The sequence below is a fragment of the Felis catus genome, chromosome F1 (genome assembly GCF_018350175.1).
Source record: "Felis catus isolate Fca126 chromosome F1, F.catus_Fca126_mat1.0, whole genome shotgun sequence".
NCBI classification, from domain to species: Eukaryota; Metazoa; Chordata; class Mammalia; order Carnivora; family Felidae; genus Felis; species Felis catus.
Genome location: NC_058384.1, coordinates 39,919,227 through 39,946,636, shown reverse-complemented (window position 1 = coordinate 39,946,636; position 27,410 = coordinate 39,919,227). Strand labels below are relative to the sequence as shown.

At 54.1% G+C, this 27,410-nt stretch overlaps 1 protein-coding gene across 1 annotated transcript in view; it reads right to left on the bottom strand.

Annotated features, from left to right (window-relative positions):
- Positions 1-27,410, bottom strand: part of PKP1 (plakophilin 1) — a 51,345-nt gene that overhangs the window by 5,663 nt on the left and 18,272 nt on the right. The window contains exons 3-12 of the mRNA XM_019821959.3: positions 13,889-14,283; positions 11,056-11,200; positions 9,877-10,084; positions 8,922-9,099; positions 7,395-7,509; positions 5,311-5,466; positions 4,277-4,453; positions 2,831-2,984; positions 2,290-2,476; positions 1,603-1,687 (exon numbers count right to left, since the gene is read on the bottom strand). Coding sequence (XP_019677518.2) covers positions 1,603-1,687; positions 2,290-2,476; positions 2,831-2,984; positions 4,277-4,453; positions 5,311-5,466; positions 7,395-7,509; positions 8,922-9,099; positions 9,877-10,084; positions 11,056-11,200; positions 13,889-14,283 — 1,800 coding nt within the window. The remainder of the gene's footprint in view (positions 1-1,602; positions 1,688-2,289; positions 2,477-2,830; positions 2,985-4,276; positions 4,454-5,310; positions 5,467-7,394; positions 7,510-8,921; positions 9,100-9,876; positions 10,085-11,055; positions 11,201-13,888; positions 14,284-27,410) is intronic.

Below are 27,410 nucleotides of genomic sequence, written 5' to 3'. Positions count from 1 at the left end.
AGAGGACAGGGGCCACCGCCGGCCATGGCCTTCAGGCTTCCCAGCCGTCTCTGACTACAGTAGTTCATGGGCCTCCCTCCAGTCTCCCTGCTGCGCTGGAGGAGGAACTGTTTCTCCTTCTGCCCCAGGGCGGTTGTCTTCCAGTCTCCTCTTCTACACAGTCAGGCCCCTCCTGACCTTCCGCTCCCACCTGTTCCACAGTCTTCCTCAGCCTCCCACCCCCTCACTGTCCCTTGCTCTGCCACCAACTCCTCATCTCATGACAGAGACGCTCGGGTCCCCTCTGTCATTAAACAGAGACCTTTTTACCCCTCCCTCGGTCTCCCTCCTTTCTGGGCCAAACTGAGGGGAGCAGTTCTCCTCTCTGCCCCACTCCGTCCCTCCCCAGCCCGGCTCCCCTGGCTTTGCCGGAAGTGCTCTTGGAGGTGCCCTGGGACTCCTGAGTCACCACATCCAGGGTCCTCCCTGGCACCTCTGTGGCCCTGGGAACCGCTGCCTACCCTCTCCCGTGCTCTCCCCTCCCACTCGGGCTTTGGCCCCTCCTGGCCACCTTGCGCGGCTCCTCCTGGCTCCCCGGCCCTTCGCACTCCTCGGCCCCCAAGTCAGCGCCTTCCCCTTGCTTCTGCCCTTATTTTCCAAGACTCCTCCCCACACCTGTGCCCCGTGATGGTCCTGCCTGCTCTCATGGCTTCCACCTGCACAACGCTCCTATCTGTGTGGCAGCCTGGCCTCGCTCCTTGGGTCCCCCACCTGCAACCCAATCCAATTCCTTCAGACTCGACCTCTTCAAATCAGGACTGCCCTCGCTGTCCCCGCAAAGATTACTTGGCCTCTCCCCAACCGATCTGTTTGTGTTAACGCGGCCACAGTGTCTCCAGGCTACAACTCGAGCGTGGTCAGCCTGACCATTCCGTCTCTGTCCTTCTTCCGGCCTCACCGCTGTCTACATCTGGGTCTAAAGCATGGCAGCCGCAGGAGCGAGAAAGGTCAGTGTGAAGAGATTTTGGTAAAATAAGACCCCAGGTAGGACTTTGTGTTTGATGAGGTTGGGAGGTGTTGAGGACAGGGAGGAGCCAGGGTCACCACTGGACAAATACAGCCGCCCCAGCATCTCTCAGTCCCCTCTGCCCTGCCCCTGGGGAGGAGGGAGGCTGCCAAGTGTTGCTTTAATCACTCAAAACCCCTAGTGGCTCCCCTCTGCCAAGGGCAAACTCTCAAAGAAATTAGAGGGGTCTGTGCTGTAGCCCAAACCTTCCTTTCCAGCCACAGTGCACATCACGCCCTCGAGTGAATTCCTGGTTTTCAGTTTGCTCTTAGAAGATCCCGCCCCAGGCGTCTCACACATTTCCTTGATTTCCTCTCCCCTCCGTGCACTCAGCACCTCCCCCCGAGTCCGAGTCTAGAGATTTGTTCAGAGTGTGATCACTTTCACCATCATGCACATTTGTCTCTACTCCTTCCGTCCGTCTGTCTGTCTGCAGTGCGGCTCAGTCACGCCCACTGGGCAGGGCGGGCCATTCTGCTTCTCTTCTTGGCCCTCAGCGCTGCAAGGGGAGCTGCAAGACAGCCTCACTGGCCGGGGGTGACAGGGCGGGCCCTTACCTGTCTGAGGACACCCTGCAGCTCCTTGCTGGACCACATGTCAGACAGGAGGAGGCGGGCAGCTTCTGCGGCCTTGGGCGAGGTGCTGGGCAGGCAGGAAGTTCATTTGTGGGATGAGACTCGGGGAGGCATGAGAATGATCACCCTGCTCCCTCCCACCCTCACCTCCAGGTCTTAGCGATGTGGGGAGGCCCCAGGGGTGCATGAGAAAAGAGCCTTGTTGGGCTGGTCCCGCCGCACAGTGGGCACAACCTGGCACCCCTGCCCACTTAGAAGTAGCCTGGGATTCTCCTCGGGGGCTGTGGGGGGAAGTTCTCTCCCATTCTGGTTCCCCAGCCCTTGTCCTGGGAGGAGAAAGCCCCATGGGGCAGAATACAGTTCCCACATGGTGGGGTCTGTGCCTCCATGCCTCCTGTTGGTCCTCTAAGGACTCCGCGTCCCCTGGTGACCCCCAGCTGAGAATGCGCTGCCTCTGTCCCCTTTGTGCAGCCCCGAGGCTTGGCAGCTGGGCTCAGCTCCACAGCGCTCTTGGCTTCTGGAACTTCTCTGCTTTCAAACCTCCCCTGCCCAGGTTCCCGCCCTGCACTGGGTCCTGCTCTCGCTGCACATCTGAGCCTTCTCAGAGGGTTGTGGGGCTGCCTGCTTTGCAGTGTGTGGGGGGTGGAGACCACTGCCCTCCCCGCCCACCTGCTGCGGCACAGGTTGATGATGTTGTTGACCATGCTGCTGGAGAAGTACTGCTTGGCCATCTGCGGCTGGGAGGCCATCAGGTTCCTCACAGTGTAGCAGGCTGAAGACAGGATGTCTTCCGAGTTGCTGGTGTTCCCAGTGTGACTGGTGAGGAGCCTGGTCACCTCTGGGAATACTTGGTTCCCTGAGAGAGAAAGGAGTGGAGGGCGCGGGGTCAGATGACCGGAGGAGAGAGGGGCTGAGGGGCTCCCTCTGGGACCACAGTCCTGCGCTGACCTCAGCCAGGTTTCTAGCAAGGTGGCCCTTGAAGGTTCCATTCTAGCTCCAACTCAGGGCTGAGGACCCGGATGGGATCTCTGCACCCCTGCCCTTTCCTACCTCCAAGCCTCTCTTGGGCCAGCTTCCCCTCTTGGAACGCTCACTCTAGGGAAAGTTCAGAGGGTGACCTTCCAGCAGGCTCTGGAAAGTGAGGGCTCTGCTGAGTCCTAGCTGGAGGGTGGGGGGAGAGGGGTGGTCTGACGCTGTGGTGGGCACTTACCCATCACTCTGTGCAGCACAGGGTGGCGGGACATGTTGCTCAGGAGGGAGGCTCCGGACCGCACCACATCAGAGTTGCCAGATTGCAGGAGGCGAGCAATCTGGGGCAAGCCCTTTTCCTTGAGCCCAATCAACTGGCTCATACCACTGGACATCTGAGAAAGAAGGACGGGGTGAGGACCTAGCCTGTGGTTTCCCGGGCACCATGGTGGAAGAGGGCCATGTAATCCCAAACAAAAAAAACCCTGGAACCTTTTCCCTCTCTTGTTAGAAGCACAGGCAAAGAGGGACACCAATTCGCTCACACACTGGCAACTACAGAGCACCCAGGCAAAAATGTGCCCCCATCTTTCCTGACCTTGCTCTCTTCTCCCAGCTCAGCCTGGAGCCAAGATGGGTGATGGGAGGGACGTCTCAGACCCCTGGCTCATGGAGGCCCCGACTCGACTCCCAGTCTAACAAAACTGTCAGATGCCACTGCTCACCTGTTTGTCTCAGCTCTGTCCCCCCACCACCCCCACATTTCCCAGCAGTATCTGCTCACCCAAAAGCACACGGTCAATGATATTTGTCAATTACCGAGGCACTGACCACCTTCCAACTTCCATACCTCCGTAGAATTCCATACATATTTGTCGAGTACTTTCCCAGGGCAAAAAGGGAGAAGAGAGGGTCTGTGCCCACATGGAGGTACAATCCAGGGCCCCCTGGAGGTGGGTCAGCTCATCTGTGCCTCTAGCCACAAGGCCAGCCCGTCTGTAATCTGGTCCCAGGCTGGTTTGGAGTTCTTGAAGACCCCCAGCCCCATCCTCTCATAGACTTCAATTCGCCCCGGTCCTGCTTTCACCTGATTCTCTTTTGTCCTCAGTAGAGATGAGCGATTGTTGACTGTCTCCCCAACTAAATACTTGTTGGCTGCTACAGGCCTCCTATGGCTCAATGTCATTCCATCATGTCCTCCTAACTCTATGTGGCCTCAAAATCTCTACTGATTCTGCACCGTCTTCCTTTAGATCTGCCCAGCCCCAAACCGTCTATTTTTCCCTCTGTCAGTTCAACACACAGGATACTCCTCCTACCACAAACGTACCCTTCATCCCTGTCCCCCAACCCAGGCAGGGGCCAACACCGAGCCAGGAATCATGAGGCAAAGGGGACTCTGTGGGCACAGACAGAATCCAACGGGAGTGGATTCACCCGCTAGACACCGCCTGGGAGTTCCCAGAAGGCCGGGCCATTTCTACTGCCTCATCGTTTCCCCAGAGGCCTGGCTAGAGCCTAGCATATGACATTCCCTCTGTTTGCTTCTGTAGAGCCAAGCTCTGAGGGCCATATGTGTTTGGCATGACTCAGTGCACACGCCTGTGGGAGAGCAGGGAAGGGAGCAGAAGTTGGAGAAATGGGGTTGGGGATGGGGGTGGGTGCAAGGGCGGACACCGCTCCTCACCAGCCCCTTGCTGGCGGTCAAGTTCTGCAGGGCACCAGCACAGGCCTCCAAGGTGGCGTCTTTCTTGCTCTTGCCCATGAGGTTCAGGTAGGTGCGGATAGCATCCGAGTGGTACAACCAGCTGCTGCCCTTGGGATTGGTCTCTTCCTCCGGAAGGGGGCAGTCGTAGTTGTTGTTCTGAGGACACAGGACGGGTCAGCAGGGAGCCTTGCGAAGGGAGGGAGCCCAGCATTCTGTGTGCCCTCCCCCAACTCTAGGGGCCTGGTTCCTGAGGGAAGGGGCCTAGGAAGCACCTGCCCCGGTGCCCCTTGCCTCACGGCGGCAGCAGCTCCGCAGAATGAGTAAGGCAAGGGGCCACGGTCCTGCGGGCTGGCTCTGAGGGAGGCAGAGAACAATCTAGAGATCGCAGGAAGTGTGCTGCAGGCCAGCCTCTGCCCCAACCTCCCAGCTGCGTCGGGCTGCTTTGGGGTCTCACACCAGGATGCTTCCTCTCCTCCCAGAGTCAGACTCCAAGGCTGACCCACCCTGGGTCAAACAGGGGTGGTCCAGGGGCCCAGCAGCCACAGTCGTGCCCAGTGTGGGGAGCCTGACCCTCCCTCCAGAGCACCCTTCTGCTTCTGGTGGCACCTGGGGGACTCGGGGGTTGGCGGGAACCAGGCCAGAGAGGGCTTAGAGCCCTGGCTGCCCCCAAACCTTCCACAGTAATGGAGAAGATGAGGCAGGGTTTACCAATTACACGGTAAGCGAGAATGAGCTGTGAAAACAGAGGACCGGAGCTTCTGAGCTCGGGGCGGTCTGAGCTCCCACCGTCAAGAACACAGATCCCGTCTGCATGCAAGACAGAATGCCCTCTACTCAGCTCCCAGGGTGCAGCACAATCCTAAGGCCAAGGCTCTGGCATGGGCTTGTCTCCTACGGCTGGTTTCAGGCTTCGGGGGGACGGGGGCAGGGAGGAAGGGGTGGGCCAGGCAGCTGAGCCCAGCGGGGTGCTTGGCGGGCAGCAGGCCCCGGTTCTGTGAACCGACTGTGCTCACCATCATCTTATCGCTCTTGTTGCTGAAGCAGCCGGTGGAGGACTTCTCCGTGTAGGCATTGCGGGCGTTGTACTCCAGCTGGCGGTAGCGGGTGGGCACCTCGGCGTCCAGGCGGTAGGAGAGGTTGTGCAGGATACACATGCAGTTCTCCACAGACTAGGGGCCAAGCAGAAGCAAGGCGCCTGAGCCTGTGCCCTTCCCTGATGGCGTCCTGGGCTCACTCCCTGCCCTAACTAATGGGAGAGAGGCAGGCACCTCAGGCTGCCCCAGGAGAGAGGAACACAGCCACCCACCGCAGTCTGAAAAAAGCTCCCAGTAACGCTCCCCAGAATCTGGATTTGAATCCAGTTCTGTCATTTCCTAGCTGTGTGAAACGTCATGGCTTTCTTCAACTTCTGGGCCCGTTTCCTCAGTGGTAAACGTCGCCTACTTCATCGGGCTATTGGGAAGATTATACATGGAAGTGCCTATCATGGGGCCTAGCACATGGTAGGACACAACAGACAGTGGCTACTATTTCTTTTCTTTAGTTTATTTATTTTGAGAGAGAGAGAGAGCAACTGGGGCAGAGAGAGAGAGAGAGAGAGAGAGAGAGAGAGAATCTCAAGCAGGCTCCGTGCTGTTAGCACAGAGCCTGATGCGGGGCTCGATCTCATAAACCGTGAGATCATGACCTGAGCCGAAATCAAGAGTCAGACGCTTAAGGGACTGAGCCACCCAGGTGCCCCGACAGTGGCTACTGTTTCTCTTGCTACAGCCATTGTGCCAATGGTCAGATTGGGCTATTAAAGAACATGCCCTCTGTCCTGGCACAGACAGGAGCAGCCTTGACATATTTAGGTTCAAAAGCCATTGAGTCCCCATGTCCCTGTTATTCCCTCCTTTCATGGCTAGTCCTCAGCTTCCAATACCAAAGGTGCTGACCCATCCCAAATCTACACGAGCAGTGGGACCTGGGACCCAGTACTTTGCAATGGCAGCTGCTCCTAGGTCTTTGCCATCTGTCCTCAGTGGACAGGCTGGGCTTTGAGACAGAAGACTTACCTTCCTAACGATGTTCGGCCCTGCCAGGGTTTGAGGGAATCAGACTTGCACGGTCTGGGTTCCACAGGTAGAGGGGATGTTGCATCCAGAGTTGAAAAACATGATGTCTACTGGGACCCGGCTGAACATTCGAGTGACTGTCTCTCTCTCTGTCTCTCTGTCTCTCTGTCTCTGTCTCTCTCTCTCTCTCTCTCCTGAGGCCCTGTTGTCACTTCCAGTGGATGAGCAGGAGACAAAATCTCTCCACAGGGAAACTGTGCAAGACCCAGTGGCCGTGATGCCCAGAGAGTCCCCTGGTCATCTAGGGACTCTGGGAACTCACTATTCTCCTGAGTGTCTGTCCTGTCATGGTAGAAATATCTCAGCCTTCAGTTTCTCTTTCCTCTGTGATTTTTCCTTTCTGTCTGTTTGTGCTAGTGTGTCCAAACGTCCAGAGGGGACAAGAGGGTGGCTTTGCCAATGGTCTCTTTGGCAGGTGGTGGGAAACTGTGGTAGAAGGAGCCTTGGTGCAGGCAGGTTCCCTGGGGGCATCAGTGGGGTTCCTTAGGGCTGCAGGCAGGGCTCAGCACTGCCAATGCCAGCGGGGGCAAATGCTCACAGAGAGCTCCCTCTGTGTCCGGCCCTCTTCACGCTTTGCTTATTAACTAATTGAGCCCTTCAACCAGCCCATGACATAGATATGACTGTGATTATCTCCGAATGAGCACAGTGCAAACCGGGAAACAGACATCGTGGAAGCGTCTGCATTCACAAAGCCTATAAGCGAGGAAGAGGGGATTCTGCCCCTGTAGCACTGCCCCAGGCCAGCAGAGCTCTCTGCATCCAGCCATCCCCTTCACTGGCCTTCTGTCCTGTCACCAGACCATGCCTTCAGGGCCCCCCTCAAGTGCAGACCTGCCTCGTGGAGCCTGGGAAAGAAAAATGTCAGGACCTGGAGGCCAAGGAGCTGCCCTCACTGATCCTGGGGAGCTCCTGGGCCTTGGAGCTCCGGACAGAGAGGAGGACTGGGGGCCGGGGCCAGAGCGGGGTGGGACGCTCACCTTGTCATCACAGCGGCTGGCGGCCACGCAGTTCTGGACATAGGCCATGAGGGAATCAATGAGCCCCGTGTAGTTTCGCATGGTCTGGCGGCCTGCATCGGCAGAGCTCAGGTTCCTGAGGGAGAGAACAGAGAGGCTGTGAGGATGCAGGGGAGGAGGGAAGCGGGTAGAGAAGAGTGTGGTTGGGGGGCACGCGGGGGAGAGAGCAGGTGGGGGAAGTAGGGGCAGAGGAGATGGGGATGAGTTTGGAGGTGTGGCAGGAGGAGAACAAGGCAAAAAAAAAAAACCCCAAAAAAACAAGGAAGAAGGAAAGAAAGAAAAACCATTAAGCGGATTCTGCCCGGTCCTGGTTGAGGTTGGATGGGGTCTCCTTGAACTCAGTTCTTTTCACCCTTCCTTCTGCCCCCCTGGGCTCCAGGCCTGTAACTTTCACGACTGTCCATGGCTCTAGTGCAGCTGGCAGGCCGAGGCACGCTCCCTACCACTACTGGGCACCTGTTGAACAGGGGCTGGAAGCTTCTACCTGCCCAGTTTATTTCTGTGGAGGAGGAGAAGCTCTGTAGGGTGCTGGGGCCAAGGGCTGGATCTGGGAAAGAAGCCCAGGGGTGCTCCGCTGGGGGCCAGATGCCCCCTCCACAAGGAAGCTGTGTTCTGCCTCAGCAGTGAGCTCCTTTCCAAGCAGTCTGGGCCCATTTTCCTCTGCAGGCGGGTTGTGGCTGCTGTTGCTATTAATAGCCTTGCAGCCCCTTGAAGTCCTTAATACCCTGACTTTGCTCACTGGAGGCCACTAATGGAGGCTGACAGGGAGGAGCATAAGCTGAGAACACAGAAGCACCCCCCAACTGCACCCCTCATTCCGGGGCTCCTAGGAGTTGGGAAAGATGAACCCCATCAGAGCAAGGTGTGACCCTAACGGGGATCTGTTTCACTGTTCCACCTCTACCCTAGCACCCATGACCCCACTTGTAAACCTCTCCTCTGGAATGAGCACACCAAGGTCCCTCCTCCAACAGCCCCCAGGGGCCTTGCCTCACCCTGGTATGAGACTCAGGAGACTCTGGAAAGAGCAGTGCCACCTTTATGCCAATGAATATGGCCGTTGGTCTTAGCACCACAGCTGGGAAGTGACTCATTTAGGAGCCAATCAGCAGACTTTTGTCTAAAAGAACACTCTTCAAGAGAGTACAAGAAATGCATTTTTGGGGGGCGGGAGAGGGGGGAATGGTTGAGCCAGTTTGGATATTCAGATCTGGCATTTCTACTCTTAGATTTCTAACTAAGTCTGCTGAGGTCCCTTACAGGGGGTCATGGAGTCCTGAGCCTTATCCAGATCCAGGGAAGTTAGGGATGCTGGATGTTAGGGATCCAGCATGGAGTTAGGGATGCTCCATTTCTTGGAGTCTGCCCTTGAAGACCAGTGCCAGACTGCACTTTACGTCCCCTGCCCTAGGCTGGCCGAGATGGGGCTGCCTGGAGAAAGGCCCAGGGCTGGGGCAAAAGGACCCCAGGGGCACGCTCTTCTCTCACCTTAAGCAGCCTGTGGCATTGAAGAAGACCTCAGGGTCCACTATTTCCCGGGTCATGTTGCTGTTGCCATCACACCAGCCGGAGAAGGGAATGATGACCCGGTCAGCCAGCACAGGCAGGGCGTCGGCGATGAGTTCCACCTTCAGCTCATCAGTGGAAGACAGGTTCCAGAGCAGCCCTGGAGGTTGGGGATGGTCAACTCAACACATGGCAGGCTCAGGAAGACCCCAGGTGCCGAGGTGCCACCCCCAGCCTGCTCTGGCAAGGGAGCCCGACTGAAACATTGTCTTCCAAGTAGGCCTGGTCTATCAAATCTAGTGTCTGATTATTTCCTGAGCTCATTTTCCAATGTCTCCACAAGACTTCAGGTTCTTTGAGGGCAGGGAGCATCTAGAGTTCTTTATTGAGGTCAAAATTATGAATGTGCAAGGTCATCCAGAAACGTTTGATTGATCAGTAGTTTCTAATATAAATGTTAGCGCTAGAGTCTTCTAATGTTCTCTATTTTCCACCTGAAGGTCATTCCAGAAACACTTATCACGGTTACTCTGTACGTGGGCTCATCTCCCAGTCCAGTCTGAGGGCTTCCTAGTTCCTTCTAACCCTTGCGCCCGGGGCCTGAGTGCTTAGCATATTGTTTGGACACAAGAGGGCGCTTAAGACCTGAAGTTCCAACTTCACGTCCTCCTCCTCATCTGGAAATCCCAGGGTCTGTTGAATATGGATCCTGCCTGGACACCAGCCTTCTACCCCTTGCCTTCTATCTTCAACAAGGTTGACACCTTGTGGGTAGGCACCATGTGGACGCCACTAACCTGGCCACAGTCAGTACCATGGGGCTCCCAAGACATTAGCCAGAGGTCAAATGTGCACCTGTGCTTGGGCCCAGACTGGAGGGAATGCCCTATATAACACCCACCCCCAACCCTAGCTCTCCATGGCTGGGGATCCCTACCAGTCAGTTGTTTCTGGATCTCAGTGCTCCCGGTTCTCCTCAGGAGGTTGACAGCCTCTCGGATCCCATTCTGCCTCCGGGTCTCCAGCTTGTTGGTGATGCTCCGGAACACCAGGTTACGCAGGGCCCCAGCCGCAGCCTGCTGGACGTTCTGGTTGGGGCTCCGGAGGAGGTCCACCAGCTTGCAGATGCCTCCCAACTGATAGACCTGTTGACATACAGGTGTCACATGGGCCAGTCAAGGAGGTGAGGCTGATCTGATGACACTACTCGAAGTGATTTTTCTCAGACCCCAAAGTCTACTGTCAGCTCAGAAATATTCAAGCCAGCCAAAAAAAAAAAAAAAAAAAAAAAAAAAAAAAAAACAGTGTGGAGTAAAAAAACCAAGATGTAATCAGAAAACCAAGATGTAATCAGACCAGAAACCAAGATGGATTCCAATGCCAGCGCCCTCACATCCTTGGCAGGAGACCCTCAGCAAAGCAGTCCTCTGTTCTGAGCCTCACTTTTCTCCTCTGAAATACGGTGGTGAGGACAAGAGGACATGGTTATAAATATACTTCAAAAGTCCTAAAGCAGGACAGACATAAAGGAGACCCTCCCATGGGAACTTTCTCCTGTGACAGGAACTCTGATTCGGATGGATCTAGAATCTCTAGGAAACACATTTCAGGCACCGTTCCCTGGGGCTGAGCTGCAGAACCCTATAGGCATCTTTCCTGCCAGCCAAGCTCAGGGGGGGCATGACCAAGCCCCAGTTTCCAGCACACATGCCTGGGGAGAGAGAGGATCAAGCTCTGGAAAGGGAGAGAGAGATGGAGACAGAGAGGCAAAGAGACAGAGACAGAGAGACAGATAGAGGGAAGCGGGGGGAGGGAGTTGAAGGGTGGAAAGTAGTCATACTCTTTAGTGGAATTTGAGAAAGGGGATTTCTGTTGAACTCACAGCTGTCTCTTTCATGATCAGTGGAGGAAATACCTGACTAATGTCCACTCACCTGGAGGGTTAAGATGCCCAGCTGTGATCTCAGGCAATGCCAAGCACACTGCTCACCCAAGGCAGCTGGGCAGGGTGAGAAGGAGCAAGTGCAGATGTCCCCACCCATGCCTAAATGGGGTCAGGCTGACACACCCAGTCCCTGCCCAGGTCTATAGGGGAGGAGGGTGTGTGGTCAGTTACCTGCTGCTTGGCCGATTCATCCTGGAAGCAGGTGTGCTGGATGTAATAGGCCCCGATGGCCTGGTACTTCTCATCCTGGGAGCTCAGGTACTGCACGGCCTTGGGGATGGTCAGCCCACTGCACTCAATATCCTCACTGCAGATCCTGTGGGCAACAGGCAGTGGGGGGGGGTGGTGGTGGTTACCGGGTAGGCTGGGAGAATTTCCCCTTGTATGCCCAAGCTGCCACAGCCTCATCTGCAATCTGGAAAGCCAGAACAAGGCAGCCCTAGGCCCACTTGGAGAGCATTCCTGTGGAACAGCTCTTCCAGAGGAGGGAAAAGGCTCATCCACGACGAACACTCACTGTGATGAAGTCCAGGTCATGGGTCAATATCCAAACAGGTAAATTACCTCTGCACCAAGACAAAACTCTGCCCTATTCCCAAGAGGAAGCTTCCCACCCCTCTGCCATCTTTCTTGTTTGTGCCTGGTATTGGGAAAATGGAAGAGAATGGCTGTGAGCCTGTCCAACTGTCCATCCATCCATCCATCCATCTTCCTTCCCTCCTGTCTCTATCCATCCATCCATCCATCCATCCACCCATCAATGCAGCCATCTGCCCCTCACTCCCTTTGTTCCAAAGTCCAGCTAATTCTTCTTACAAAGATCCTCATACCTGCTTCTTCTTCCCAACCTCATGGTCACTGCCTTCCTTCTGACCATGATCACTCTCATTGGGACTACAGCAAGAGACCCTCACAACTGGCTCTCTTCTCCAAGCTCCGTCATCCAAAATTTGACTCTCCTTTTCCACACTCACAGTCCTAAAATGTGGTTCACTGTGTTGTTCCCATAGGCAGGTTCAAGTGCAGACTGCTTAGACTAATATCCAAGGGCACATGTTAAGTTGAACCATGTGAAAGGGTTGATAGTCACCCTTTTTGAGCCATTAAACTAAAAATTTCATGTTTTAACCTAATAGCTTGGCTCTCTGCTAAGCCCTCTTGCACACTCTCCAGCCCCTAACAAGGTCTGCTCCAGCCTGACTCTTCTCTTCACTGACCCCTCATCAGGGCTCAGGTGTACCCCTTTCCCTTCCCCTCACGGTGCATGTGACCTGCTGAGGTCCTGCTGCTGTGAACATTCCAGGGGAAGGAAGCCTCTCTCCTAGGAATCCTTCCAGCTTCTGTGATGTTGAGTCTCAGGCTGCCTTTCCACCTGTCTGTGTCCTGGTTGCCAACAGAGATGGAAAGTTCTTGAGGGCAGGGACAGCCCCTTCTATGGCACCCAGCCCTACCCTCCTGGAAATCTCCCCAGCGTTTCTAGAGGAAGCCCTCTTCTCACTTTTACTAGCCTCAGTCTTGCCACAGTAAATGCTCAGTAAGAATTCATAGTTTTAGTGTGGCATCCTAACTCCATTTCTGGAAAAATTGCCCAAGGGGTGAAGCTCTCCTGTCTTGTATCAGCAGCACCCTGGCCCTGCACTGAGAAAATGTCACATCTGCCAGTCAGACATCATCTCTAAATGGCTTGACATTCATCCCCTCCCATGTCTTACCTAGACCTTGACCTCTCAGGGCCTCTGGTTTGGGGCAATAAGCTAGGGCTAGACGCTGCCCTGTTCCCTGCTCCAAGGGAGAGGGTTTCTTAGTCCTTCTCCGAATCATCCTAAATATACCTTATGGCCTTTGAGTAGTTAGGAGAGGTCCAGCTCTACGACGGGATTCAGCTTAGTATTAAAACAGTGGTGAGTGGGGGAGAGTGTGGGAATGTTTTAGCAGCTGTGTAGCCTTGGGCAAGCATCTCTGTGCCTTGTTTCCTCCTCGGGAATTCTAGCACCTGCCTAGAGGGGCTATGAGGACTCGAGGTCAAGAATGCAAGCTCCTGGGGCTCTGGGAAAAGCAGTTTATCAGTTAATTGTGTAGCTCTGGGACAGCTCTAGGCCGCTCTGTTCCTAGCTGTGTCCCTACACTTACCACACTTCCCCAGCACAGGAGATGCTTAGTGAATGTTTGTCAAATAAATGAATAAACGATCATTAAGCGGTGATAAGGAACAGTTTGGAGGTTCATGGGGCTCTGAGCCCTGGAGGGCAGGCTCAGTGTCCCCGGAGACACTGTGGCCGTCCGCAAGCCCCCCTGTGCCCGTGGCTCTTGACGGGACACCCGCCTTCGTTTCCTTCATTCTCACTGGGTGACGGGCCTTCAGTGTTGAGGGACAAGGGTTGTACTCTGTTCCTCAGCACTAGCTCCGGTTCCTCAACTTTTATGTCTGTTTGTCCTGGCCGTCTTTTGTCCTATAAGGTGGAACAGGGCCCCCTTTCCCACCGTCTACATCAGGGCACACTCGTTGGCTCTTCCAGAACACGGATAGAGATGTGCATGGCTAAGATCACAGATTCCCCGTCCCCTGGAGGGCTTGTTAAAACACACACTGCTGGGTCTCTCCCTGAGTTCCTGAGTCGGTAGGTCTGGGTGCAACCTGAAAATTAGCATTTCTCACAAGTTCCGGGAGATGCTGCTGCTGCTGTTGGGAGGCATACGCTTTGAGAACCATGAGCCTAGCTAACCTTCTCTAATTAGCCTTGCTCTGTTCATAACCCGTGACCCTTTAGAACCTATATACTCAATGCATTTGTTTGAATGTCTGGGTTCTGTCTTCCCCTTCATACTTCCTGAGGCCAGGAAGCGCCCGCCTCCCCACCGCTGCCCCCGCAGGGACAACGAGCCCCTTGGGGACAAGAGGCCGTCTTTCCTATCATCAGCAACAACCTTGTGTGGTGTAGCCAGGCGAACTCCGTCTCCTACCTGGTCCCCACCCCGGCCCCCAGCACAGCCTGGCAGCACTCACTTGGAGCTGGCCCTCGAGTGACCGAAGGACAGGTCCTTGTTGCAGGAGATGGGCGGGATGTACACCGGGTCCTGCTTGGAGGTGCAGGAGGGCGGGCGCACAGGGCACTTCTTGACCGCCTTCTGGCCACTGCAGGTGCTGTAGAAGCTATAGCGGTTCTGGGTGGTCTTTTGGCCCTTGTTGCTCAGTGTGCCCTTGCGCAGGGTGCCCCGAGGGTCACAGTAGAGGTCGGGCTCGCTGCGGCTCGCCTTGATTTTCTGCATGAAGCAGATGTCGCTGCCGGCGCCCGTTGCGTTACAGCTGCCCCGTTGGTAGTGCCGGCCCCAGTTCTCCATCTGGCTGTAGGAGCTGAAACGTCTGTTGTCATTCTCCCGCTTGAGGGTCCCGTTGTAGATCTGGTCAGAGAAAGGGAGAGAGGCTCAGTCAAGGTTCCTGACCGGGGATTCTGGCTCCAGCTGGCCATGGGGCGGAGTCCGCCCCCCGCCCCCGTGATAATGTTCGTGGAATCCCAGAATGTTTGGAGTGGAAGGAATCCCAGCCATCATCTGATATATTACTTTTCAAACAGCAGATTGCGACCCATTATGGATTGGGAAATCAATTTAGCCGATTGTGACTATCATTTAAAAAAATGGAATAGACTAGTATATACTGGAATGTAAGCTCTCCGAGTGCAATGCCGGGAGTAGAGACACGCGTGGTGGTGTGACACAGCACGTGGGTGCTGGGCTGCGATGTAAGATGTACGTCCTACCGTGGGTTGTAGCCACCGACCCAGCCCTCCACGGCCTTGTCCAGGTGGGGAGTCGGAGGCACAGAAGAACTCAGTGAGGGAAGGGCAACCCTGGACTGAAGCCCAGTCCCTACACCCTCGCCCTGTCACCTCGTGCCATTCCCAGACACCGGCAGCTTCCAACACAGCCAGCCTTGCTTGGCCACTTGCACTCAGGGTGGGGAAATCTCTCCTATTCTGGCCAGGGCTGTTTTCCACTGTTATTTCTCTGTTGAACTTCTCACGTTGCCTCCCCTCTGCCAGGGCAAGAAGCAAATGGTAACGGGCCCTCCAGGGGAACCCCTCACAGGCCAAAGAGAGAAAATACTTCTGCTGCTGCGCCACCTTTTACGAGAGTGCCTGTGCACAGGGAGGCAGGCCAGGGGCTTAGGGTGGGGCGCAAGGGGACCTCCTGGGCTTCGTTGTCCGGCTTGCAGTGGGGAGAGGCTGGGCAGAGGCTCAATCCAACAGGAAAACTTATGGTAATGAAGCGACCCCCAGGGCTCTGTGTGAGCTTGCTCAGGGATGCAGCTTCCCTGGGAAGAGCCTGCAAAGCTGAAGGTCTGGTGGGAATGAGCTCGGAGCAGATCTGTTCGAGGGGGACTTTCCCAGGAGCTCACAGGCCAGTGGGCCTGCCTGCTCTGACTTGTTCTCAGACTAGAGGATAACACCGAGCCTGATAAAATGTCTCCACACAGGTGCTGACTTGGATCTCACCTTTGCTGGGATGAGCCAAGGCCAAGTCTAGCAGCCCGGAGCCTGCCTGCCCCACCCCATGAGTGTGAGTGTGTGTGTGTGTGTGTGTGTGTGTGTGTGTGTGTGTGTGGCAGAGGTGGTTGGGCAACTGGGTTATTCTTCTCCACACCACGTCTAGCCACACAAGGCTGGGGAGGGGACTTCTCTTGGCCAGTGCCCTTTCGTCTCTGCAGGGAGACTCTCAGCAGGAAGCCACCCATGGGTTGAGGTCCCAGTAAGGGGTGGCATCCAAAAGTCACAAGCTGGGGGGTGGGAGGGAGGGGAGGGGAGGGGATGGGTATTGAAGAGGGCATCTTTTGGGATGAGCACTGGGTGTTGTATGGAAACCAATTTGACAATAAATTTCATATATTTAAATTAAAAAAAACCCACAAAAGTCACAAGCCACAAACTTTTAACCTTCACAATGGTGCTCTCATCAGGTCCACCCACATGCTCAGCTGGGCACTCCGGTGGGCACAATTTTCCTCCTCAAACTGGGTCAAACCAACCTACCCCAAAGGGAACAGGTGCCGGGGAGGCATAAATGAACAAAAACAGGCAGAGGGAAGAGAAATGATGAGCATTTTTGACGGGAACTCGGAACTCGCATTTTGTAGCACCTTGTAGACTTTACCTGCCAAATATGCAATTAGGCCTCCCCTGCTTTAGGCCAATGGCCACACCCCTCTCAACTTCATTCTCCCAGGATGCGGGGAGGTGATGATGGCACTTTGGAGGCAGGCTAAGCCTTAAATGGAAATGCAACAAGGAACTCTCTTGTTCTCAGTAAATGACACCCCTGGACGTCATCTCAGATACCTGAGGAATCCAAACACTCATCCTGGACCAAACCCAGCAGAAATGTGATCACGCCGATGAAGCCTGACAGAGGCTTTGGGCTTTGCTCTCCCGGGCTGGGAAAAGGAGGAGCAGGCAGCCCTGCCAAGTCTTGGTGAGGGTGGGCTGCCCACGGGGAGTGGGGTTGGATGTGCCCGCAGGGGTCAGGTGTGGTGGAGAAGGCAGGGCTGTCCCCGTGGGACCGAATTTCCTGCCCCGCCCCCCGCAGCTACATCCCAGTGGCGTCACCCATTCCTGGGAGCCCCACCCCAGCTCTTGTATCATGGCTGCTGGCTGCTGTGCTATCTGCTGGTGGCTGAGGATAGCTGTGGGTGACTCTCCCGTCATCATCACTTTGACAGGTGGGAGCCAAGCTTCCTCTCAGCCAGGCCCTTTTCTGCCCTAGCGCCACAGGGAGTCTGCATTTACCCCTCTGGGCTCAGACAAGGCCGGCTATCACCAGTCTTCTGGGCACAGATGGCCTGTGACCTTTCCCTTTTCTGCCTATCAGGACGAGACCTTGGGACTCCAGGTGCATTCCTCTAGCTCACTGGGCAGAGGGGGACTCGGTGGTCAAGAACACAGAGTCTGGAGCCACACTGCCTGGGCCGAGTCCTGGCCATGTCAATTGCTCGATGGGTGGCCTCGGCCAAGTTACTTAAACCCACCATGCCTCAGTTTTTTTTACATCTGTCAAAATGGGATCATAATTGTACCCAGTGTTGGGAGAATTCAGTGAATGGGCGTTTCTGAAGTGCTTAGGACAGTGCATGACATAAATGTTTGTTTAGTAGGGCCATCTGTATCCCTCTGATGCTCAGACTAGACACAGACTGGTGGCATGTATGACCTGGTTGAGTGTTTACATCACCCAAGCCATACTTAAAGGAGCGACCAGGTTGGCACATGAGGGGGATGAACCCAGGCCAGCTCCAGCCCCGGGTAGGGGTACCCACTAGTATTTAGAACCCATGCTAGTCTCACCCAATGGCCACAGAATAGGCCTCAATAGGTTTCAGAAAAACAAAGGAGTGTGGTCTGCCTGTATGACTTTATGTAGGGATGACGTAGTGTTTCTTTACGTGGGTGCTGTCGGCATTTGGGGCAGGACAATTCTTCATTGTGCAGGTTGTCCCAAGTATTACAGGTGTTTAGCTGCCTCTGGCCCCCAGGCCCTAAATGTCAGTACGCCTTGCAGCCATTGTCACTAGCAAGAATGCCCCCACACGTTTCCAAACCCACCCTTTCAGATCCTGAGCAAGCACCTGCAGCCGGAATGGAATACGAGGGCAGTGTGCACACACGTGCCCACGGCAGGTGGGAGAGCTTCCCTACCAGTGCCGGGTCTCCCGGGCACACCCCACACTCAGATAGCGATCTTCTGGCAGCGTCCTCTGCTTTGAATACAAAGGACAGTGAGACACACACACACACACACACACACACACACACACACACTCCTTGTCTGGTTATCTCATGCTTCCTTGGGAAACTCCAGCCTCAGGTGGGATGGTCCATGCATCAGAACATTCCAGTGGCTAGTAACTTGACTTTCTGGGGGCAGAGCTGACCCTCAACCAGAGAACAGGCTGGGCTGGACAGCCAGGGGGAAGTCCAGGCTGTGTCCAGACAGATATGCTTCTCCACCTGGAAGATCAATGGAGCTCTGGGGAGGTCAACTCGTGGAACCACCTTCCAGGTGGGCTAGAGAGAGCTGCTCTTCGCAAGGAGCCTCTCCTAGCCAAGTCCTGCTCTGCTCCCCCTTGTGCTAATGACTTAGGTCTTGTAACTAACCCACCTTTCTTTTCTTCTCCCCTTCCTTCTTGGAGAAGAGTGGAATTCTATGTCCTGCCGAATGCTCCCCAGCCCCTCTTCCTGTTCCCCCTTATACCAGGAAGTGTTCAGAAGCCAACCCCTTCATTTTTCAGGCAATGAAACTGAGTCCTAGAAGATGACTAGACTAATAGAGCCCAAGATCCAAGGTCTCAAAGAACTGAATATAGTCAGCTTTCCCTTGAGAGTTCCATTCAGTCTGAAGAGGCCCCTGAACTGAAAGAGCTCCTGTTGGCCCAAGATCATTGGACATGAGAGTGACTAACCATTCAGGAAGAGATGGCATCATTTTGTCCTTCCAACTGAGAATCATTTCTGACTCCTCCCTTTCCACTCCCACTGCCCAGACTGTGGCCCTGACAAGCTTCAGCTCACAAACGGACAATTCTAGCGCCTCCTGCCAGCCCCTAATCCAGCCCCTGGGGTTCTGGTGCCTTCCTGGTGGTGCCATCCACTTGACCTTCCTCAGACAAAGCTTTCCTTGCTTGACAAGCCCACAGTGTCTCTCTGCTTCTTGCAAGACAAAATCACCAGCCTGGCCCTTGTCTCTTTGGTCACCTCTTCCCCTCCCCAACACACCCCCTTACACTGTCTGGTGACATTGACCACATCCTGCTTCTGCTCAACCTCTTCTCCATCCTGCATAGCTTCCTTGCCCCTCCACCCAAATCCTATGTTTCTCCAAGGCCTTGTCTCCAAACTGTCATCTGCACACCCTGTTGACTGTGACCTTGTGTTTTCTCTAGTTGCTAATGGTCTCTGTCATTTCCCCCAAATTACTGTGCCTAGAACAGGGCTGGGCTCACTGCAAGTGTCCAGAGGAGTTGTGACTTGCCATGGGACTTTGTGCTGGGGATGGAAATTTGGGCTGTTGTACTGGAATTCCCGCACTCCCGTGGGTGCAGGAGAGCCTCAACAACTAAATGAGCTGCTAGGAAGGCAGGAAGGTTCCAGATGAGGCAAGCCAGTCTGTGAGGGTGGCCCCGCATGGGTTCAGGCTGAAGGGGTCCAGGATTCTTCCCTTTACCTTGTGACCTGGGCGATATTAGCTGGTGGGTTGAGCCTAGAGAGTTCTATTCCAGCTCAGGCTGATCAGACAGAAGCTGCTGACTCCTTGGGAGCCAGGCATGTGCTGGGCAGACCAAGATGAAAAGAGTGTCTGTGTCCCCAGCTATTAGCCCATTTTGAAACCACGCTTCTGCTAGCAAGGTGGGACCGGCCAAACCGGCTCTCCAGCAGGACGCACCCTGCTCTTCCCTGCCCAGTCACGCACCCAGCAGAGTGCCCAGCAGGGCCACCTTCGGCAACGTGATCTCCAACGCCCTTCTCATGAGAGTGAGCGCACGCACACGGTTTCATGGGGTCTCCATGCCTCTTGGGCTTGGCGAAGCCCTCCTGGGAAAGATCTTCATTGGAAATGCCTTGAGGACAGATCCCATTCGCCACTTCCCTTGTACCTACTACCCCCCCCCCCCCCCAGTGCCTGTTTGAGGGCCCTGGTGTAGAAGACATGTCATAGCTCTCTTTCGTCTTCCCGGGAGATAAAACGGTACTGGCGTGGCTGGCCTGTCGCAGGGTGGCCGGAGGGGCCTTCACACGCTGTGTGGTAGCTCTGCTCTACTTTTTCTGGGGGTCTGGAAGGCGCAGGTCCTCTCCCATCATGGGCTGCCCAGGAGGGGACAATCAGGGCCCCAGGGCATGGGGAGTTCCCCCCATGCAGGGGGTAGAGGTGGCTGCTTACTCAGCAGTTTGAGTCACTGAGAGCCACTGGGCCTGAGTCACCAAAGGTGGGACTCCAGCAGGAGGAGTGCCAGTCCCTGTCTCCCCCTGGGCTCCGCTCCCTCTCTGGCGAGGAGCAGACGGTCCCACCCCGGGCTGGTCTTCCTTCCTTTCTGGGGCACGTGACTTTGTGTGGCACGTGGAGAGCAGAGCAGACCCCCCACCCCCCTTCACTCAGCAGCCCTGACGTCTGGGCAAAGAGCGAACTCATTCTGTTTGGAGGAGGCTGTGGTGGGCGGGCCCCTGTTGTGGGGTCTTCAAGGGCAGGGAAGAGCTGCTCCACGATTCCATCCGCAGCACCCTGAGACCAGAAGTGCCTACTCAGGAGGGAACCCCAGTTTGCAAACTGAAGGGCAGAGCCTGACGGATGCCCAGCTCCCTGTCTACCCAGTCAGGGGAGGCACAACAGGAATCTGAGACGGCCTGATGTCACGCGTTGGCCATCTTCTATCGCCTGAATTTTTTAAGTGTAAAAACAAAACAAAACAAAACAACCCACGAAAGTTTTGACGCCCATCCCATGAGGACAGAGTTCATCAGAGAGCTGGCTAATAACGGTTAGTGTCCCTTGTCACCTTTAACAGGTGGAAACTCTGAGCCCGCATCAATCTGGGCAGTAGTGGGAAATGTGGGTAATTCAGAACACGTTTTCTGGACAACTGCAGCCCAGCTAGAAAAGATCCTATGAAACTCCAGGCTGTGGCTTGTGGGTCTTTCAAGATGGTGCTGCTCTCTCTCTCCCGGGAGCTCACAACTCCGGTGAAAGAAGCACCTGCCCTCTTGGGCTCCATGCTCCAAGTCTGTGTCTCGGGCTGTGGGGAGGGGAGGCCCACCGCAGCTCCTGGTGCTACTGGGCAGCGGGAGGCCCAAACACACTTGTGTACCCCAGCACCTCGCTGAGAGCTGGCCCTCAGTACCATCCGCCGTCGGAACAGACAACCGTGTCAGCTCCGGCACCCAGCTCCGTTTCCACATCCCGCTCCTGGCTGAACGGCTCGACTGTGGGAAAAAGCGGATTTTCTGCAAATCTTCTCTGGCGCCTCTCCCCCTTCACGTCTGAGCAGTGGTTTTTGTTTCTTGTTTTTTGTTTTTTTAGCTCCTGGAACTCCCAGGATGGGTTTGGGGAGCAAGGACCTAAAGTTTCCCATGTTAGATTTGGGAAAGGAAATCCCCGGTAGGTGATTGCCACCTGAGACACAGGTCTCACAGGCCCGGGGGCCAGGGACCCCTGAATCTTGCCACCTCTCTTACATGGGCTCGGACAAGTCTGAGGCATGACTATTCTGCCCTCCAGGAGTCCCATGTTCTGTGGTCACAGCTTCTGCCTTTTGAGCCCAGAGGCTGATTCCATTGTCCCAGTAACTGTTCATCCTGGGAAGGAGCCTTATAAAGTTCGAACTTGAACTAACTCCTGGAATCTCAGAGGATACACCAGTTCCTGGATGAGCATACTTGAGGGTCAGGAAGATCCTACCAAGCCGCCCACCCCCAACACTGTGCTGGGAAGTCTGGGGGGAGGCTCGGTGGCCCCCTTAACGATCCCATACATACACCGGGCCTGGAGGTGCTTCCAGACATAAGAAGAGGGCCAGAGGCCATGAGGTGGGAACATCCTCAGGGACAGATGCTTACTTTGCCCAGAGCAGAGCTCCCCGGAAACATCAACAGTGGAAGGAAACTACTCCCACTGATGAGATAGTCAAGAATTTCACCTGAAAGGAGGGACAGAATTTCACCTGAAAAGGGGCTGGATCCCCCAGGGCTTGTGTCTCACTTTGGAAGGGGAGCCCGTGTGCATGTATGCACACATATTCCCATATGCACACCTGCCTACCTGGGACACACATCACTCTGCTGGCAGGGGACCCAGGGAGGGAGGGTCTTTGGAAGTTCCTTGAACATAATGTAAAAACACCTTAGCAGGCATGGTGCTTTACAGTGTGGAAAGACCTTCCCCATTCAGCATCTTGTTGGAGACTCCTGTTGGACAGCGTTCTGGTCTCCTGCTTTGCCAGTGAAATGTCAGGGCAGACGGCCGCATCCTTGTGCTCTCTGTGAGCCTGTAGGAAGCTCACAGAACTCGAGGCTTGGCTAAGACCACACAACTAAGCTGGGAACCCGGACTCAGGTCTCCAACCTCCCTCCTGGTGTTTGTCCTCCAACCACTCTGCCACCAGAGTCTGGTGACACAAAGGAAGTCTAAATGGCAAGGAGCCCCTGCAGCTCGGGGGTGCTCTGCAGAAACTCTACCTGCCTCTCTGGCTAGTTGCTGGCTCCTAGAAAACTCCTTCCCCAGGGGTTGCAAACATAGGAAATACCCGCCCCCAGCTTTTGGCCCATTGTGAGCGATGCTTAGAGACATTTAGGGAGGGTAGCTGCTCAGCTGTGTGACACAACCTTACTGCCCAAAGACTTGGGCCACAAGACCTTCTGTTCCAAGGGACACCTGTGGGCAAGGAGACCCCATGGTCATGACAACTGGTCTGTTTTGACTGGGACACAAGTGTGAAGGTGAAGAACAGTGACTGTTTGGTACCCTTGCAACCACACCTTGCTCCAAATGCATCGCTGAGCACACACAAATTGGGCTGGGAAAGCAGGGAGTCATGTCAAGACTGGTGACTGAGGCTGGGCCTGGAGTTCCTGGAATTAGCCAAGGGTTGCTGAACTTCTTCATGCTCAGGGAATTGGGCCACCATGCTCCAAGCCTCGGGGGCAGTCAAGAGGGAAGAGAAGAGAGGGCTGGGTCACTAGCTAGCCCTGAGCTCCCCAACTCTCCCCAGGCTTCCTCCCACAGCATCTCCACTTTGCCCCCAGCATCGTGGGGCCTCTAAGAGCTGATGAGGGCTGCAGGCAGGTGTGGAAGAGGCCCAGGATTTCATGTGGACACTTCCCAGGTTAGCCCCAGAGAGCAACCCCACAGGACTCAGCACTCAGCAGGCCATCAATTAGGTCAGAGAGCTGTAGACAGTCAGAAACATCATGTTTCCCTGAAATCATAAGACTCCTAGAAGAAAACATTGTCAGTAAGCTCCTTGACTTGGTGAGGGTTTTTTGAATCCGACATCAAAGCAAACAAAGCAAAGAAGGGGACTACATCATACTAAGCCCTTCTGCGCAGCACAGGAAACCATCAACAAGATAAAAAGGCAACCCACCAAATGGGAGAAAATACTTGCAAATCATATATCTGATAAAGGGTTAATACCCAAAATATATAAAGAAGTCATACCACTCAATAGCAGCATAACAAAACAAAAAAACAATCTGATTTAAAGATGGGCAGACCCGAAGAGACATTTTCCCAAAAGAAGACATACGAATGGTGAACAGGTACGTGAAACGGTGCTCAACATCATTAGTTGTCAGGGAAAATTAAATCAAAACCACAATGAGATAACACCTCCCACCTGCCAGAATGGCTAGAAAAACGTGAAATAACAAGTGTTGGTGACGGCCCAAAGAAAAAGGGGGCCCTCGTGCCCCGTTGGTGGGAACGCAAACTGGTGCAGCCACCGTGGAAAACAAGATGGGGTTTCCTTCAATATTTAACAACAGAACTAGTGTATCTACTTTGGGGCATTTTCCCAAAGAAAATGAAAACACTAACTTGAAAAGATACCTGCACTCCTAGGTTCGCTGTCGAATTCTTCACGACAGCCAAGACATGGGAACAACCGAAGGGTCCACCAATGGATGAATGGATAAAGAAATAGTGGTGTGTATATGCACACCCTGGAACATTATTTTTTTTTTGATTATTTTTTTTTTAACGTTTACTCATTTTTGAGACAGAGAGAGAGACAGACCATGAATGGGGGAAGGTCAGAGAGAGAGGGAGACACAGAATCCGAAACAGGCTCTAGGCTCTGAGCTGTCAGCACAGAGCCCGATGCGGGGCTCGAACCCACAGACCGCGAGATCATGACCTGAGCCGAAGTTGGATGCCCAACCGACTGAGCCACCCAGGCGCCTCACCCTGGAACATTATTAAACCATAAAAAGAATCAAATCTTATGATTCGTGACACTATGGATGGACCTTAGGGGTATTATGCTAAGATAAATAAGTCAGAGAAAGACAAGTATCATATGATCTCTCTTCTATGTGGAATCTAAATCCCCCCTCCCCTGCCAAACCCATAAACCCAAAAACAAAAACACAAAAACCAGGCTTATTAGATACAGAGAGCAGGCTAGTGGCTGAAGAGGGGGTGGGGGGGGCTGGAGAAATGGATGAGTGGCGGGGGGGGGGTTCAAAAGGTTAAAAAAATTATCTTTAAACGCTCTGTTAAAAAAAAAAACAGGGGTGCCTGAGTGGCTCAGTCGGTTGGGCGTCCAACTTCGGCTCAGGTCATGATCTCTCGGTCCGTGAGTTCGAGCCCCGCGTCGGGCTCTGTGCTGACAGCTCAGAGCCTGGAGCCTGTTTCGGATTCTGTGTCTCCCTCTCTCTCTGACCTTCCCCCGTTCATGCTCTGTCTCTCTCTGGAATAAATGTTAAAAAAAAATTAAAAAAAAAAACAACTATTCGGTCATGCATCTTGGGGAGGGGCTCCACTTAGTTGTTTTTCTTCTTGGCTTTCAGCTTTACCTGACCTGCTGGACCAGCTTTAGGAAAATTATCCTGAATGATGAGTTTGTGACCCAGAATCTCCCCTAGGGTAGGTCACACACCACTGGTGATAAGGCACAGTAGTAACTAACACTGAAGCATATAGAAAGCTCTTCCTTTTTCCATTTGGTTACCATGAGGAGAAAGTCTAGGTTGGTGCCAGTATGTTTCTTTCTTTTTTTTTTTTTTAACATTGATTTATTTTTGAGACAGAGAGAGGCAGAGCATGAACAGGGGAGGGTCAGAGAGAGGGAGACACAGAATCCAAAACAGGCTCCAGGCTCTGAGCTGTCAGCACAGAGCCCGACGCAGGGCTCGAACTCACGGACCGCGAGATCATGACCTGAGCCGAAGTCGGATGCTTAACTGACTGAGCCACCCAGGCGCCCCCAGTATGTTTCTTTAATACTTGCCAGCCTCCCTTTCTGAGCAGAAAGAAAAAAAGAGAGAGAGACAGAGAGAGAGAGAGAGAGAGAACAAAAGCTTCATCTGGCTAGAATTAAATGATGATTTGTTTTAATTCTTTTTATTATTATTGGTTTTAAGTTATGGTTAGCCTTCATCTATGGAAAAGAATACTGGTTTTTTTTTTTTTTTTTTTTACTTTTGAGTTAGCGATATAAATTCTCCCTTCAAAATTCCTTTTGAAAATTAAAGGTAAGTACATTAAAAATAAGTAAATAAGAGTTGGTTGATAATTTCATAGAAATTGTGAGAGCAGACTGCAAGTGACTGAGGTTTGGGACACATTGTTGCACACAGTGACAAGGGTATCCAGATGTAACAGTGTGACAAGGTGCTCTGGGCAAGGAGTTGGGAGATTGGGACTCCGGTCCTGGTTCTTCTCTGTTTAGCTGTGCAGCCTTGGGGAGTCACCTCACGTCTCTGATCCTATTTCCTCCGCTACGGTGTGCCCTATAAGGCTTCTTCGGACTTTGGCATTCTAGGATTCAGCCCTCACTGAAGTCACAAGCGGCCTCCTTCCCAGTCTCGCTCAGGGCTTGGGAACGGACAAACCCCACCAATCCCACCTTCACCCCTTTCAGGCCGCACCCTTGTGTGCCCTGCCGATGAGTAGGAGGGGAGGGGCTGGGGGTCTAGGGCCCCAAAGCTGCTTCTCTCCCTGGCTGTGTCTCTACCTCCCACCTCCACCCCCCACCTGATTGGATTGTGTTTTTTAGCTGAGTTTGCTCTCCTGGGGCAGGAAGGCCTCCGTAGAGACTTGCCAGGGCCCTGGGGGAGAATGCTGAGCCTCACCCTCATGAAGGGTGGGGACGGCTCTTCCACCCACTTGGGAAATGCTGCTGCATTTGTCTCCTGAGCTCTGTGACAAAAAGAAAACTCTCAAACCAGAAAAGAGGTATCAGAATATCTACCCAGGGCTTTGTTTTCATGGCCCTCCATCATGTCCCTGCCGCTTCCTGGCTCGGGCGCATTTGCAGAGCTCACCTAGCAGGAGAGATCCTGACTCACTCCGGCCCATTGGGCCCTGGACTCAGTTCTGCCAAGTCTACCTGTGAGGTACCGGGCAAGTCCCTGCACTTTTCTGCAGCTTGATTTCCCTGCACATAAATCAGAATAATAATACCCGGTTCACCTACTGATCTCACAAAGACTGAAGGATCAAGTGGGGAAATAAAAACATGAGCCTTTTGTGTAAATTCAAAATGCTGCACTAATTCAAGGGATTGTTAAATGGCAGGGGTGCTGAGGACCGAGTTATTCCCCCCGTAAGAGAGGACTGTGGGTGAAGGGGCGGGGCAGTGGTGGCCTCGCAAGCTCTCTCCCCTGCCTGCTAACCCCATGGGAGGCCCGTGCCCAAACCTCTGTCTCCTCCTGGGAACTGGGTCTGGAGCTGGGGAAGGAGGCTCGTAGATCACCTGGTCCCCCCCTGCCACTTACAGATAAGGAAACTGAGGCCTGGAGAGGTTTAAGTTGGCTTGTGCTGTACACAATAGCACTTAATTACATCCTCTCTTATGCTGTTGTTTCCTCCTTTAGTTGTTTTTAACTACAGTGTTTGGACTTTAAAGACTTGGTGGTTGAGTAGATTAGTTCTTGTCAGGACCAAAGAACAAAACAAAACAAACAAAACAAAAAAAACCAAAAAACAAAACCAAGAGAAACAAAACCCCCAGAAACCCCACAAAACAAAACCCAGGCCCCGAACTCCACTCATTTTCTTCTGGAGCAAAATAAAAAAGTGTATAATTATCCTTGACTCTTCCAATCTTCCCTCTAGAGTCTCAGAGGCTCTACCTTGAATTTGTGCGTGAGACGGAAGGTGAGAATAGCGACCAACTCAGGCCATCTTCCTTCTTGGAAGAAGGCATAATTCCACTCTATGTGGTCAGGGGATAACCGCCTCCCCCGTCTGTCAGGCTGGAAGAAATGGAGCCCCAGAGGCACCCAGCAGAGATTAAGCTGAAGGAAGATGCAAAATGGCGCCGCTGTCTCTCGTGAGGGGAGGGGATTCCCTCTAGCGCACTGTCTGAGAAGCGCCAGCTGCTGACGGTGTCCTGGGCTGCTGCCCGCCGCTCTATCGCTGCCCCAGGGAGTCCCTCGGCAGTGGGCAGTGACATCTCTCCCTGAGTGTTCTGACCAAACTGCCGGCCTTCCCTCCCCCATGAGGGCCCTCACTGCCTTCTCCTGGGTCTGGTGCTCCTCAGGGGCAGAAGGAAGGTGTGGGCAGCACGCTTGCTCAGCTCAGACAGGCACCATGGGTCCTGTGTCCCCAGGAATTGGTTACCGGAGGCCAGGGAAGCCTCGTGAGAACTCTGGGGCTGGCAATATGCAAATAGCCACCCTCCTTGGGGGTGATCAGTCAGGAAAAAGGGCCCAAGGGCTACTGTCAGGCCAAGCCCCAGGCCCAGGAGCGTTTCTCCTCTGCCCACATCCTCTCTGCTGAGGGCAGCCCTCCTCTCCTTTCACATCTCATTCCAAGCTCAGCTC